The 16425-nt window shown below is 48.4% G+C and overlaps 1 protein-coding gene across 6 annotated transcripts in view; it reads right to left on the bottom strand.

Annotated features, from left to right (window-relative positions):
* The window catches only part of Traf1 (TNF receptor associated factor 1), a 19553-nt gene extending 3543 nt beyond the window's left edge, over positions 1–16010 (bottom strand). Inside the window, exons 1-8 of one of the 6 annotated variants that reach the window (XR_003713712.1) lie at positions 15787–16010; positions 13779–13817; positions 12758–12863; positions 12195–12462; positions 10304–10388; positions 2911–2976; positions 2048–2458; positions 598–775 (exon numbers count right to left, since the gene is read on the bottom strand). Coding sequence is in view for 5 of the 6 variants with exons in the window: in XM_028785083.1 (XP_028640916.1) it covers positions 598–775; positions 2048–2458; positions 2911–2976; positions 10304–10388; positions 12195–12316 (862 nt within the window). In the remaining variant the exon portion in view is untranslated. Of the gene's footprint in view, positions 1–597; positions 776–2047; positions 2459–2910; positions 2977–10303; positions 10389–12194; positions 12463–12757; positions 13655–13778; positions 13818–15786 lie in introns of those variants that run through there. The other 5 variants (XM_028785083.1, XM_028785082.1, XM_028785087.1 and 2 more) reach the window with 5 other exon arrangements.
* Between the last annotated feature and the right edge of the window lie 415 nt (positions 16011–16425).

The following is a 16425-nucleotide window of genomic DNA, read 5'->3' as shown; positions in this document are numbered from 1 at the left end:
CACACACACTCACACTCTCACACACACACACTCACATACTCATACACACACTCATTCACACACATGCTCACTCTCTCACACACACTCACACACACAACACACACACTCACATACTCACTCACACACACACACACTCACTCTCTCTCACACACACAAGAGCATTTTGTTGTCAGTGAATAATAACAGCTACTGAGTCACTACTCTGTTAAATCATTGTTCTGAGCAAGGGACCTGGAAACAAAGAGCCACCCCAGTGCCTGACTTGCTCCTCCTCCTACTGCAGATGCTGCCTGGAGAGTTCCTCTGTCTGCTCCACTCTCACCACTGAACTTAGGCTCCTAGGTCCCCTTCTCATCCCACAGTCTCAAGAAGAACCTGACTTTTGTTTCTCTTTACAGAGTGCAGGTGACATGCAGGAGGAGAGAGGGCTGCTGCTGCGCTCCTCAGAGTCCTGGATCAGAGCACGGTCTCTGTCTCCCTCAAATCACTGGCAGGGTCCCCAGCGTGATCCAGCTTGGCTGTTCTTGCCCCATGCCTCCCAGGCCCCCTAGGGCCTTGTCTCTCCTACCAGTCTCTGTGCCCAAGAGGAGAAGTCACCTGGAGAGAAGAGGCTGACAGTCCTGCCACACACTGACTCGTGGCACCGCTTGGTGACGTTGGTGATCTTCCACAGGAAAGTACCATCAAAGGACGCCTCCTCCATGAGTCGCAAACTGTGCTCAAGCTTGCCCAGGACCTGGTCTTTTTGAGCCAGGGTCTGCTGTAACTCCACCACCTGCAGGGAAGGCTGGTCAGCCAGAGGTACCAACACACAGCTTGGAGGACAGTAGGGGATAGTGGGGCATGGGAATACATTTGCCCCAAAGAAGTTTTCCTGACTAAGCATCTTCCAGAGCCCGAGCCTGCATTTGTACTGCATGTTGCCCCATGCTTGGAGTCCCTTTCTCTTCTTGCTCCCCTGGCCACCAACTCCTAGTCATCCAGCAGGAGCCCAGCCCACATATCCCTTCCTGTAAAGCCTCCAGCCATTGTCCTAGCTGGCTGGTCTCCCTCATTGTTTCACAGCTCTGATAACAATTTCTATCCTCCTGTCCAGGCTGTCCCCCCTCGACCCCTGGTGGGCTCCTTTCCTCTCTGTTCACTCATTGCATCCTGCACAGCTGCCAGAAGTCTGGGGAGATGGAAACCCCCATGCCCTCAGGGCATGTACTTTTCAACTGAGGTGAGGGTGTAAATGGTATAGACAGAGGCTCTGCCTGCCCACTGGGCCCCGTGCAGGGACCTTGTAATAGATTACCCAGAGAAGTTTGAAAGAACAAACCTCAGCCACGAGAGAGAAGATGAGTGGATCACCTCTTCTCAGCAGCTTAAGTAGAGGTGGAACTAAAGGGAGGCGGAGTTAAATGGGAAACAATGAGGCAATGTTGCCTTTAAAAAAAAAAGTAACAGGATATTGGTGACTGGCTACATTGTGGAAAGTATAGTCTCTGGAATAAAGGAGGTAGATTGAGAACTACCAGCTCAAGTCTGGGACTACAGTCTGCATGTGGAGTATTATAGAGACAGACACAGAGAGTAAGAGGACATCACAGGACATCACAGCCCACCATGCACTGATGAGCAGGTAAAGGCATGGAAGGAAACAGTCTGCTAGGATGTAAGCACTGACTATCCGTCCAGAGCAGCTATGGGGAAGAGGATGTAGGTTGTTCCACAGGCCATGAAGGGCACATCCAGGAACAAATATAGGGAAGACACGGCCTAGTGGAAAGAATTCTATAAGTGAAGACACTGGTCAACAATGAGATGAGCAGCCAGGGAGGGAGCCATGGAGGGAGAGTTCCCCGTGAATTCTAAAGCAGAAGACCTAATTTGCATTGGAGAGTGGGGCTTTGGTTTTTAACCCAAACTTCTGATTCAGGGTCTTAATAGTAGGTCCTGGTACACAGAGGAAATGGTCTTGGATGGTGGCAACTGCTTTGAGAGGGATGAATGGCGAGAAGGCTGGATGGCATGCTGACTCTGAAAACATGCCCATTTCACTCACCCTCTGCTCCAAGCTCAAGATGTGCTCTCGGTCCAGCTGGCTCTGGTGGATGGAGGCGGCCAGTGCCAGGTGGGAAGCCTCCACTTCCTTGTTGAGGACAGCAACGATGTTTGCGAACACACGCAGCTTCTCCTCCAGCTGAGCCAGCAGCTTCTCCTTTAGGAAGTACTGCAGGGTCAGTTCTTCCTGGCTCTCACAGCAAGGTGCCCTGTAGCAGTCTACTTCCAGGTCCCCTGTCACTTCCACAGCTGCCTGAAGCTGCAGCTCTGACAGGTTCCTCTCCAGTGCCATGGGCGCAGAGCCCAGGTTGGAGCCTGGTGAGGATTTCCACTCCTTTAGGACCTCCAGCAGCAGGTACAGGTGGGAAGACTGGGAGGTGGCCTCGTGTTCCTGCATGGACTGTGAGCTTCCCTGATGAGAGAGTGAGGCTCTTTAGTGAACAGAGAAGTAGGAGACCCTGGGGACAAGCAAGGGGACATGGCTACCAAACAAAAGCCAGATCCACTATCCCAGCAAAGGGGAAGTAGCTGTCTGTACATAGTAGAGGTGGAGTAGAGCCATGTGCAGGAATATAGTCCTTAGATGTGCCCACAGGGAGCATCATGAATCCAGTCACTATTGTGACCATCTTTCAACATAATGACAATTCAGGACCATGGAGAGGGGTGTGCATGGGGGCCACTTGAGTGATGCTTCAACAAGAGCTTAGGTGAGAACCGCTTCCCATGGTGCAATAATGACATAGTGGTGGGGTTTGTTGCTTGGTAGCTCATTAGCATAGGAGTGGCTTGTGTTTTGGGAAGGTTTGGAGAGTGAGAGACACAGGGTCTAGGACCAAGGAGAGATTTGATACTGTCACTTACCTTGAAGGAACAGCCAACACCTGCAAAGGGACACATGATTTCAGCCTCAGCTATATCAGGGTGAACCTGGAAATGATAACTGTGTCACTGGAGGCTTGGAGGCATCCCCAGAACTCATTCAAAGCAACAGGAACCAACAAGGCCAGAACTGGTCAGGTACGAGACTTGACCCACTCTTTTCCTTCTGCCTGGCCTACTTTGTTCCACTTTAGGAGTCTCAACCCTTCTACAGAAAGAGGACTAGAGCCCTACTGTACACAGACACACAGCAAAATGGAGCTAACCCTCACTCTCCAGCTTCAGAATGCTGAGCACATACATCACAGAAAGAGGCAGGTGAAAGTGGAATGTGCTGTAGGTGGCCCTTTGGCTACTTTGTGGGTTCTTCTTTCTTTCACCCTTTCAACCCCCTGACACTAGATAGGAGACAAAAAATAATAGAGAGGAAAGGAAAGAGATTCTGGAAAGTCAGGGGTAGGAAGGGGCAATGCTATCATTAGACTACTTCCTGCTGATTAGGGAGGGTTGAGTTCCTTGAGGCAAGTTTTATCTTTGCTGTCAGGATATCTAATTTCTTCTTGATTCTTCTTAGCTCATGAGTACTTAAATCATGACTAACAGCAACCAACAACCCACCATGTCTCTCAGGGCCCTAGCATTTACATACTGTCTAAAAAGTCCCCAGAGTTCCCAGCATCACACAGAAACTATCTGCAGCTGGCAAAATCACACCCCTGTGAGAGCATGAGGCAAATCACAGACAACTGCTGGGAACGATCTAAAGCAGCCCCGTATTTCACACCTGGGATTAAAATGAAAACCTATTCTTATAATATCTCTGCGCTTTTCAAAGAATCCAAAACTCCAAATTTGACACTAAAGGACAGCAAGGCCGGTCCAGCCAGGACAGACACCGTGGAAAACTTATGGAAGTAACTTCCTTCTCCTCCTCCTCCTTCTCCTCCTCTCCCTCCTCCCTCCCCTTCCCCCTCTTCCTCTTCATGATCATTATTATAAAAGGCCTTACTACTTAGCCCCAGCTGGTCTGGAACTCACTATGAAGAACAGGGTAGCCCCAAACTCACAGAAATCTTCCTGGCTCTGTCATCTCCCAAGTGCTGGGGCTAGGCCATGAACCACCATACTCAGCTAGCTTTGAACTTCTGATTCTCTGGCCTCCACTTCCTGCATGCCAAGAGTAAGTAAGCATGTAGCACAGTCATAGTGTATAGGATCAGGGGACTGAACCCAGGGCCTTGTGTGCCACATTAGCATTCTACTAACTGGGCTATGTTCCCAGCCCCAAGGAAGTGTTTTATAAAAAGCCAAGCCCTACTTAAATCACTTGCTGACAAGTCACAATTGACCATACTCCACTCCCAGGAGCTTCATCAAGAGAAAAAGAAACTCATGTCTACACAGAGATGTGTGTGAATACACACAGCAACTTAATTCACAACAATCCCAATGTACTGACAATTTTGGCATTTTGATTTCTTTAAGAAAACATAGGAATATTAACATATTTTCATTTTAATCTTAGGTATGGGGGCACGCCCACGCAGATTGTCAGATTGTCCAGGTAACTGACTATGATTTCCCTCGTGCTCTAGCAAAGGCGTGATTTTGCCAGCTGCAGATAATTTCTGATATTGTGTGACATTTGGAATTCTGGAGACTTTTTAAAGGGTATATAAATCCTAGGGCCTGGAGAAGTGGAGTGGGTTGTTGGTTGGTTGCTATTGGTCATGGTTTGTTAAGTAGTCATGCACAAAGAAAATAAAAGAAAAAAAGAAATTAGATATCCTGCCAGCAAGATCAAACTTGCTCCAAAGAACTTAACACCCCTAATCAGCAGGAAGTAGTCTAACAAAAAACATCTCCCCCTTTCTGATTCCTGACCTTATTCAGGGATCTCTTTCCTTTTCTCTCTATCCTTTTTTTTTCTCCTATCTAACGTTAGGGGGTTGAAAGAGTGGAAGAAAGGAGGTGGAGAAGGGTGGGAGAAAGTAGTAAAAGGCAGGTGTACCCCAACCTGGAAACCATTTGGGAACAGCCAGGGAGTCACAAGATGGACCACAAATGGATCACAAAAAGTATCTACTTCCTACAGAACTCTACAGACATCAAAGGGAATCAATATTAACATTGGCTATGACATGGAGGAACTTTGAAGCTATTGTGTTAAAGGAAAGAAGTCAAGTGTTAAAAGACCTCCTACTCCAGGATATCCTTCTGAAGAAGTCCAGAAGAAGCCCTGTGGTCCTGACTGACAGCAGACATGCTGCCTGATGCTAGGCTGGAGGAGTTGTGTGTGCTGTCAATGACCAGCTCTTTGTAGGACAGAAGTATTTGTCTTCTTGGCAGTGGGGACTCACCTGATTTTGTACATTAACCAGGACTTCATCAAAATGTACACTTAAAATGAGCACATTTTTTCCTACATGTAAATAATAGCTTGACTCTATGAGAACTTGTTTTGACAGAATAATCAAAGGGGATTAAGATGGAAGGAGGGGAGCCAGAGGGCTTCAGGCTGAGCAGACAGGAGGTCACAGGACTTGCTTTTCTCACAGCTGGTTCATGCAGTTGGTTTGGGATGCAGAGCCTAGCCCAGCAAAGCCCCACCCACCTGCCCTACTACCCTTTGTTTGCAGAGACAAGCTGTTCCCAACCAAGAATAGGAAACAGATGTTCTATGGGAGCAAGCAGAGGGTGGCCACATCAGGGAGACACACTGGCTCTGGGAATCCATCTCAGTTAAGTGTCTCTCACAGGTCACTGCTGTTGATATGTGGCTCAGGGATGCAGGCATGTCTGACCTAGGACCCTCTAAGGTTCTATGACTCCTTCACATCCACAGTCCTCACCCTTGGCTTGAAGTTGACAGTGCTCAGATGGATAAGGAGAAGAAAGAGGTATAGCTAACACTGGAATTCAGACATTGCCTGCACAGTGGGATGTACCCCCAGGTAAGCAGGGCTTGTGGGTAGGGCAGCCTGCTGTGGGTCTCATGGATGTCTGGCACACCCCAATGATGAGGCCTGCACAGGAGCTTACTATGAGTAGCCACTAATGCTGAAAGATGGGCAGGGTGACTCAAGAGATCTGAGGCACTAGGGTCAGCCAGGCTGCCAGCTTTGGTCACCAGTCACCCGTTCATTATGATGCACTAGGGGTGTGAGCTCCAGAGGCATGCTGTATATATATGTGTATGTGTATATGTATGTGTGTGTGCATGTGCATGTGTGTATTACTGTTGCTGTCATGACATTGGGAGAGTTACTAAGTTGCCATGTCTTAGTTTCCCCATCTGCAAAATGAGATACCCCTAACCCATCTTACAGTTATCAGAAGACTATACATATGTGCTAGCAGTGGTTGCCTCTTGGTGTGAAAACACACCTCACATGTTTAACACAATTCACACTTACAATCTCATGGTTTTGAAGGCTAGAAGTCTACCAGGACATGCTGGCAGTGGCGTGTTCCTCTGGAGGCTGCATGCAGCCCTGGTCTGGTGGGCCTACTCTGCATTTTTTAGTGTCAGCATCGCCTTCCCATCTCCTGAGGATGCTTGTCTCCTTCTCACAAGGCCCCTGTGGTTATTCTGTGTACACCCAGGTAGTCTAGGGCACTTTCCCCCACGTCAGGAGCCTTTGTGTCTACAGAGTCTTTGTCTCCCATGACTGTTCCTGCCAGGTTCATATGTCATGTATGAAGCATTTGGGGCTGATTTTCTATTTGAGGTTGAAATGAAGAAAATGTCACGGGTGACTGAAGCAGGTCATTGGAGAACAGCTTTCCCCCATGATTTAGATCGAGATACCAGCAGCTTCTTTGCCTTGGGCCTTGATATAATGCCTATCGATGATAAATCAACAGGACCGCCAGGATGCCACTGAATTGCCAAGATTATAGATGCGAACTGCCCGGTTTAGGAGTGTAAGGACGGGGAGCTCACACTGGTTATCACACTTCAGAGAACACAGATACAGAGACAGGGGAAAGATGCAGGAGAGACATGATTTAGTGTCTACTCACACACTGGGACCCTAAGAACAGGCTACTGACTGGCCTTCCTCAAAGGAAGTCTGCTTCAGCTCAGCACAAATAAAAAAGGAGTCGGTGCTGTGGCCAGAACCCAATATATGGGTGTGGGGGTCGCTTTATAGTGTCACATATTTCCTAGACATAACCCCATTGGCAGGAGCCCACTATATGTACACACTGGAAGTTGGACTTCACGGCTTAAATTCCTGTCATTTGAGGCTCGAGAAAAAGCCATGCATTATCTTGAGCCACAGTCAATCTTCTTGACTGAACCTCAGGGGGAAGAAAGTGCGAGAAACAGTTTCCTGTGTGGGGAGTGGAGGGTGGAGGGTCTCAGCAAAAAGAATCAAATGTTATTTTCTAGTTCCCGATTTGTGTGTGTGTGTGTGTGTGTGTGCTGTATGTGTGCTCCCAGGTGTCAATGGGGAGCAGAAGAGGACATCAGATACCTGCACTACCACTCTCCACCTTGAGACTCATCTCTTGAGACAGGGTCTCTCACTGAACTAGAGCTAGGCTGGTAGACAAGCTCCAGTGATCCTTCTGTCTCTATCCTTTACAGTGCTGGTGTTACAGGTATGCATGGCTAAACCCAACCCTTTTTTAAAAAACACAGGTGCTGGGGATTTGAACATGGGTCCCCATACTCACACAGTAGGCACCCTTTATCTGCCCAGCCCTTCCCCAGCCCCAAGCCCCTGGTTTGTCTCCTACCCCACAGTCGATTGTTCAGGAAGATCATTCCAGTCGAGAATGGCCCCTCTTAACTAAGTTATCATTGACCTTCTGATATTTGCTTGCTATGTTGGTAACTGGGCCCTTAGTAAGGAAATACTGATCTATCATGCATTCAGGATGACAATAACAGGCTGATAAGTAGCTGGTGCGGAGATGTGGAGAGGGTGTGTGAGATAGGCACCTCGGACTGAACTCATCTACTCTCCAGCCTGGCCTCCCTGCCCAGTTTCTATCTTCTAAGTACTTTCAGACACACAGACAATTGTGGATGTGACCATATGCGAAGAAAGGACTGGCTTAGTATTAGTCACTTTCCTTAGGTCAAAAGTCCTCTAAAGTTCCCATCAGGGGCAGGAGCAGAGTTATCCCTGCTGTAACTAGCCTGTGGTCCACCAAGCTTAACCACGGAGCCATCTCTCCAGCCTTTTACTTTGTTCATTTCAAGGCAGTGAATTTCAACCTGTGCCCTTGCAGAGCCCTGGGCATCCCTCAAGTCTCTTACAGGCTCGGGAAGGAGAAAAAAAATGGGTTAGGTAAGAGACCTGGCTCCCCGTGCTTCTTCCATCCAAACCTGCTTGCATTGGGTTTTATCTTCATAAAGTCGAAAATATTAAAGCTGCCAGATTAAGTGGCATTAAAGTATATCTGGCCAGTGTTACCTAACATTTATATAAGTGGTGTGTTTTAATTTTCCAGAAAGGAAAGGACTAAACAAGCCTTGGAAAGTATACAGCCTATTCCCTGTGCTGTACTCATGGGGCACAGAGGCCCACAGTAAGGTCTGTTCCCATGTGGTAGCTGGTCCAAAGACAGCCAAACAGGGAGACTCAGAAGTTCTTCCATGGAAATGAACTGACCCTTATTATTGTCTGAGAGTCCACCAGAGGTTGGGGGTGTGTGGGGAGGGGTGGAGAGGGCTGCTGAGAAATAGAAGGGAAAGCCCTTCAGTCAGCTCTGGGCAGGGCAGGAAGTCCCTGCACTCTCTGAATGACAGGGACTGGTGCAGAGGAAGGGGATAGGTGTGGAACCCCTACTACATCTGGACCAATGGGTAGGAGGAAGGGGAGTTCTAGCAGCTGTTGACCTATGACTCAGATGTCACAGGTCCTGGGAAGAACCTTCTAGAATCAACTTAGCATCTCCAAGCATTTTACCAAGGGAGAAATAGAGTTTAGCTTTGCCTTTAGCCACACACCAAGGGATGTAAACCCATCCCTGCACACGGAAGATCTATAGGCTACAGGGAGCTTTGGCTAAAAGCAGCCTGTATTTGTCTTACCGTGGGGACAGAGAGGATGACCAAGCAGAGATGCTGGCCGCTGAGGAGCTCTGGCATTCAAAGTCCCAGCGTGTCTTTCTCACATGTAAACCAAGAGGCTTCTATGTGGTTGGACTTTTGGACTCACACAATTTTGTTTGGGATTTGAATTGTGACATTAGCATGAAGACTGCTATCCTTTTTCTGTATCTAGTAAAAGATTTACCACAAACTCTCAGCTACCTTCATGTCATTTCCACAAAGAAATATAAAGGAAAGAAACACTCAGAGTAAAGATCAACTCTCTAAGTGGAGATAATTGAACTTATAAGACTGAATATATTTCTATACTTTTGTCATTTGGTCATGAGCTGGTGGGATCTGAAAACCTCTGTGCTACACAGGCACCCCATGAAGGTCCTTCCAGCTTGGGGATGGGGTAGATTTCAAGGCTGTGTTGAATAAGTATGTCTTTCTGGCCCCTTCCAAAGGTCCTTCTACTCCTGGAATCACAGCTTGGCTCACACAAGAGGTGATCTGAAAATGGCTTCTCTCTGTATCAGGAACTGGCTGACTTTCTCAAGTCAAGGGCCAGAGATATTTTGGGGTTTTGAAGTTTTTATTATGAGTGTTCAACTCTTCTCCTGTAGGGAGAAAGCAGCCACAGATAACACACGAGAGTGAAGGTGGCTAAATGCTAATAAAACTTTATTTGTGGACATAGACTTTGCATTTTATAGCATCTTCATGAGTTCCTAAATGTGATTTCTGCCATCAATTAGAAGCATATAAACCATTCTTATCCTGTGGGCTGCATATAAAACCAGGAGGTGGGCTGGATTTGGTCAAGGAGTGAGGTTATAGACCCCTGCTGTAGTTTAGTCTTGGTGGTTCCAATTGTAAAAGGGTCAGAGTCTGTCAGGTGTCTTAGGGTGATATGCTCCCACCACTGTGAGCACCTTGCCTTGCTCAGAAAGCAAACTCATTGTAGGCTCAAGATAAAGGAGAGCTGCACCAGTCAGGGGCCCTATGGGCAACTACCTGCTTTGCATATACCTAGCTGAATCCCCCCTCCCCACTTCTCTCTTCCTTCACTTTCTCAGGAGTTGATCCTCAGGGGACAGCTACCCTACTTTTTTTTTTCATTTTCTTTTGAGACAAAGTTCCAATTAGCCTGAAAGTCACTATGTAGGGTAGGCCAGCTGGCCAGTGAGCCCCAGGGATCCATGTGTCTCTTCACACACAGAGCTATTATTACATGGGTTCTAGTGATCCCACACAGATGGAGACATCCCATCAATCTCCAAAAGATGGACAGGCCTTCTTCCTTGTATGCTAACGTACCTTCTCCTGAGTCAGAAGGCTTCCTGGGCTCACAGGCTGAAGGTCGTCTGTTCTGCATTTAGGACAGATCCGATCCTCTTCATCTCTGGGGAAATACGAAGAAAGTCTCTCAAATAAGGTACCACACCCTGCTGCCACCTGCCATGGACCTTGCCTCTTGCAGTAACTCCACGATCCTAGAGGCCCATTGCCAAGGCCTTTGAAGCCCCGGGCATCCACTGTTTCCTGAAGCTTGCTTTTGCAGCTCCACTTGCCTTCACCTGACAGTCCCTTCCTCATCTACATGGTGTGGTTGTCCCACTGTAGAAATGCCCATGTAAGCGCCTGGTTACAGGGTCTCTTCTGGAAGAAGTATCACTCATGCTCTGACTTGCCTTTTCCAAGTTTACAAAAATTTTGAATACCCCCCCCCCCAATATGTCCAATCCCAAGGGACTAGGCAAGGGACTCTGGGCTTGGAGCTCCATATATTTTTCTCAGTACCCTGTATGTGGTTCTGGTGTCTTCTTTTTTGGCCATGGCAGGAGATCTTGGCCTAATTAGTAGAACAAGAAGAGAACTCAAAGTCTATCTACTGGAAATGGGCGTTAGCCTCAGAGCCATGGGACATAGCTCTGACTGACAGTGAGTGTCCAAACCACTTTCTAGGTGAGGAAACAGAGTCTATAGGATATCCAGGCAAATCCAGAGCAGAGCACCTCAGGCTAGGGCCCTGCCTGCACGCTCCAGGCAGCTTCTGCTCGCTCTTCTGCTAGGTTTTCAGTGGATTGTGGGTCAAGGAACCCGATATGAGCCCAGAGCATCAGCTGGCCAGGAAACCTATCAGTTGTGGCCTCCTCCCCTGCCCCTGGCCTTTCCACAGCCACAACCTCCGGCCCTGCTCCTGCAGCCTCCTGCCCTCAGTCACCGAATGTGGACTTCTCATTTGACTGACTCAGTTTCCTCACATTCTTACACGGTAATGTCCCAAAGTAAAGATTGTGATTGTGGCTCAAAGCCATTTAGGAATATCTTCACCAGGAAAGTCACAGGAGGCAAGGCGACTTGATCTCTCTGGGAGACTTTGGAGTTCTCATCTATGCAATAGAGCAGTGATTGTACTGCCTTCCGCAAGGTGGTGTGAGGGCACGGGGACAGGGAACACAGCAGGTGCATAGCAATTGCTCAAGGCAGGGTGTTAATTCTGCTATTGATACAGTTATTTATTCTTTAAGCATAAATGTATATCCTACCGTATCTTTGTTCCCTTTAACTGGGTCTAATAAAACAACATTGTTTATTTATTTGTTTGTTTGTTTTTTCACAGCTTGATATTTGCCAAGGGGGCCCACACATTATTGTAAGAAGTTCTAGGAATGTTATTGATGGAGTCTTGTAACAATTGTGTGAGGCAGAAAACAGCTTCACAGGTAAGACATTGAGGCTTGGAGACATACAAGGTCCACAGTCAGGCCACACAGTAAGTGGTTGAGTGATGCTTAAAGTTCTACCTTAAAAGTAGTTGGACTGACTGACAGCTTTCTTTTTTTTTTTTTTTTCTTTTTGGTTTTTCGAGACAGGGTTTCTCTCTATAGCCCAGGCTGTCCTGGAACTCACTCCGTAGACCAGGCTGGCCTCGAACTCAGAAATTCGCCGGCCTCTGCCTCCTAAGTGCTGGGATTAAAGGCGTGCGCCACCACCGCCTGGTGACTGACAGCTTTCTGTGGCTACTGATCCATCCACCCACAGCCCTGGGTGGGGGCAGTATTCAGAAGAAAAGAGTGTAGAAATTTAGGCCCAGAGAGGTGAAGTTACCTGTTCACAGTCATCAGTTCCCTTCAGCCCTGTATCCCAACAGGGGTTTCTCCCTGGCAGTCTTTCCCTCCGGCCCTTGGCTCTTTGCCCCCCTCACCTCAGGTTCTCAGAGAGACAGGCTGTGCAGCAGAGAGCTCTGGGCTCCGGTGGGTCCTGGCAGGGAGCAGGGGGGCAACCAAATTGAAACTCGTTTTCATCAGGGGCTGAGCTGGAGGCCATCTTGGGGTTTCAGGTGGCTTGAAGGTCTGTCAAGTAGAGCAGAGGGCCAGCCTTGTGGAGTCTGTACAGAGAGGTGGGTTCTGGCCCCAGGCTACCCTTTCTGGTGACTTTATCTTCTCTCTGGCTTGTGTGGTACGACGTCATAGCTGAGTCAAAGTAAGGGTGGAGTAGGAATTACCCTTTGTGGTTAAAAAAATCCCCTGGACAGAAGCTGAAAACTTTAAGGAGTGTCCAGACGTTTTTTAGAGTGAGAAAGAGCAAGAGACAGAGTCAGAGGAAGAGAGTAGGCTTGGTTCTGCAGGGTCACGGTTCCTTTGCCTGAGAACCACAGGCTGCTGCTAGCTTCCTCTATCTCCTCCCAGAGCCCTCGGTGGAGAGGCCAAGGTCTTGTCCCCTAGTACCTCTGAGCTACGTAGAATTCTCTGAGACAATGGAGCTCACCTTTCTCATGGGAATCCCCAGGGTCCAAAATTCAAGTTCTGGGTCCTCCAGGGTATCTGGGTGGCCTCAGGTAAATGTCACTTTCTCACACTGTTACTTGGCTACTCTATGTCCGAAAAAAAAAATGGATTGCGACAAGTGGTCTCTAGGGTCTATGACTGAGGCAACCAGAGGCAGCAGAAAGGCCTCCGATGACCCCACCCTGCCTGTGGCATTGTGCATGAGTCATGATGGTGACAAATGAACAGGGCTCTACCTCACTTAAGCCCAAGACCTCCGCACCTCAGACTCAGCAGCGTCTTCCTCCCAAGCCCCACTCAGGAAGTCATAGGCGGCTGTGTGTCTGGTCAGGAGCCACCACTTCCCTGTTGAGAGCACTAGAGGAGGAGTCCAGGTGCATGAGGGTCTGCTCTCAGCAGCCTATCAGACTGGAGATCCATGAGTGCGTGAAATGGGAACGTGGAAAACATACGGCTGACTGTGTGCTGGGCAGACTTTCTCCTGCGAGCCTTACAATCCTTCTGTGGCTGCCTACAGCTCAATGAAGCAAGGTGTGGGGTTCAAGGAGGCACAGCCTGTGGTGGAGCAACGGGAGCCAAACCAGGGCTGTGTTGTTCTAATGTGGAAGAGGTAAGAAGGAGGCAGCACGGTGAAGTTGCCGAACCTGGGATGTGTGTCAGAGCATCAGGTTGTCTTATGACAAAATGACCTCTGTATACCTTTCAGTCCAATCAAACTGCCATAGGGCTTGTAGATGTGCATACATGCTGCTTTGAGCCCAGACAGGTCTGCAATGGGATGAAGGATCCATCATATGGTACTTTAATACTTATTTTTTTATTTTGAGATAGGATCTCACTATGCAGCCCTGGTTGGCTTAGAACTTGCTAAGTAGACCAGGTTTGCCTTAAACTTACAGAGATCTGCCTGCTTCTTCCCCCAAGTGCTGGGAATAAAGTCGAGTACCACCATGTGTCACCATGCCCGACTAACCATGTCAGACTCACCACACCCAACTCACCACACAGTCTTCAATGTGCCTGAGCCTCACTTTCTGTATCTGTAAAATGGGAGATTAAAAAAAATGTCTATTTTACCCAGTTGCTGAGGTGATCAAATGAGATGGTGTTCTAGCTTTATTTCTTTTGCTGTGATAAAACACCCTGACAAAAAGCAACATGAGAGGAAATTTATTTGGCTTACAATTCCAGGTTAAAGTCTATCATTGATGGGGTGGGTAGAGAGTCAAGGTAAGACTCTAAACAACTAGTCAAATCACATCCACAGTCAGGGACAGAGGGAAACAAATGCATGGATGCTTGCTCTTTTGCACTCAGCGCAGTGTCTCTACTCTTACACAGTTTAAAATCCCCTACCTAGGGAATGGTGCCACCCACAGTGGGCTGAATGTTCCCACATCAGTTAACTCAACTATGACAATCTCCTACTTCATGCCCGCAGGCCAACCCAATGTTTCTGAGTCTCAATCTCCCATTGAGACTCTCTTCCCAGGTCATGCCAAGTTGGCAATTATAGCTAGCTAGCACAGTAGGCAAAGGTGTGGCAGAGGCCTTGGCCCAAGTGACATGCTCCAAAAATCTTGATAATTTATTCAGGTGATGGCCACACCCTTCTTGTTCTTCACAATGAAAGAAGTTTAAAATGGCAGATTGCACTTAGTGTTTTTGCATCTATCAGCTTCCTTGAGCCTCTCAGGTGGTCAGGTCAAGTTAGACACTGATAGGAAGTCTAGATAAACTCAGTGGTCTACCATGCCTGGGATGATACCAGAACATCTAGTGGTTATTGGCAAAGATGTTCTTGCATCTCCTTCCCTACTCTCAGACAGGCATTCCCTTAAATCCAATCCTCAGCCTGAAAAACAAACCCCGGCACCCCCACATGTCCTTTTCTTCTCCTGTTTGGACCCAACCTTCTGCTCCATCTAGCTACTGGGTCCTTTTCTCTTGTCCCATTCCCCTCACCCCTCACTGACTGCAAATCTCCGAGCTCCTGCGATCAGCATTAGAATACTCCCACGTGGCTATGGAGTAAGACAACAGGCTCAGTGCTGCCAGTTAAGTGGCTTGTTTTTCTCCATACTGGGGTCAAGCCCAAGGTGCACAAGTGCTTGCTTACTGAGCCACATTTTCAGCCTCGTTTTAAGTACTTTTTACAAGCATTTCGTCAGTATTTCCCTCCAATCTTTGGAGACCCCCTACTCTATAGCCAAGGGGTCCAAGGCACAGATAAGTTGAGTGCCTTGCTCAAGACCTTACAGCTACTGAGGCAGGAAGGACTGAGCTCAGACCTGCGCTTTACAATGAGCTTGGCTCTTATCCCAAATTCCTCTTCCATATCTACTCTCTCTTCTCACGCTGCAGTAAAAGCTTTAAAAAAGATCGTCCACACAGCTGCTGAAACTCTAGGGAATCTACTCAACCCCATTATAGGCCCACACGCTGTCAAATGTTCCGGGCCTGCCCTAGTTTCAATCCTATCAGAAACGGGCCAGTGGGCTTCTAGCTTTCCCTTCTATGACAGCACCTTCCTCCACACCCTTCAGAGTTAAGTTTTACACCTCCGTGGCTCTTTATGGGTCTCTTTCACTGCCTTCCCACCTCCATCTCCTCCCTTACTCCTTTCTCCCATACTCCCATCTCCATGGTTCCCAGAATGGGGAATCTATCTGCTGAGCAGAGGTGTCCCACTCAGCCTCTTTCTAGTCTTTGGGAACGCGGCTGGGCCACACTCCACACGTCTCCGTGGCAGTGCCCGTGGCACACATGTTGCCCATAGCCTGGACACGCTGTCCAGTCGCTTACCTATGACCCCCTGTCTGCCCGCCCCCTTTCCTTCAGCCACATCAGCCACATCCTCAGCTCAGAGCTGAGGGCAGAACTGAAGTGACAGCTTCAGGACCAGGGCACCGCTCAGGAAGGGAGAGGGACTGAGAATCCCGGCAGGTTCCGCAGCATGAGCATCCAGATGCTCCTACTTGGGGAACCTGCGGGTGCCGGGCAACCAACCTGCGCGCCGCCTCCTGCTCGCACCCGGCAGGAACGTCCTTGGGGGCAGAGAACCCGGTTGGCGAAAGCCAAAGGAAGCAGGGCCTAGGCAGGCGGGAGGGACTGAGCTGGGCTGGCTTCCTAGGCCGTCTAGGGGCGGGCCGAGTGCTCCTCCCTCAAGGAAACTGAGAGCCGGATTGCTTCTGCTGGGGTCCTGGCGCTAGCTAACTCCTAGCACTCGTTCAGTGGCTGCACACGGGAGATATTCAGCACACAAACACCATTGAGCTCCAGGCTGAAATTCCGCAGGGCGTGAGCGGAAAAGCAGCAAGCTTTACCACAGTGGATTCTTGTAAAAAGCCCAGCACCCTGCAAGCTCTGTCAATCTCTGTGAACGGTGAAGATGGCAGTGAGATAGTATAGCTATCTTGTCATTGGACGCTAAAAAAACTGGGTGAAGCAGGGAAGTGGTTATGCTTTTTAAAGCTAGACACACATAGTATTACACACACACACACACACACACACACACACACTCCAAAGAGTTAGGGAATTTAATGTCAGGATACCAGTTTAGTTTAAAAGATACAAACAAACAAACAAAATGGTGTAATTTTTGCAAACCAGCAATCTGACAAGGACACCATCTGTACTCAGATG

Source organism: Grammomys surdaster, unplaced genomic scaffold, assembly GCF_004785775.1.
Source record: "Grammomys surdaster isolate TR1022 unplaced genomic scaffold, NIH_TR_1.0 125098, whole genome shotgun sequence".
NCBI classification, from domain to species: Eukaryota; Metazoa; Chordata; class Mammalia; order Rodentia; family Muridae; genus Grammomys; species Grammomys surdaster.
This window is presented reverse-complemented; position numbering and strand designations above follow the sequence as displayed.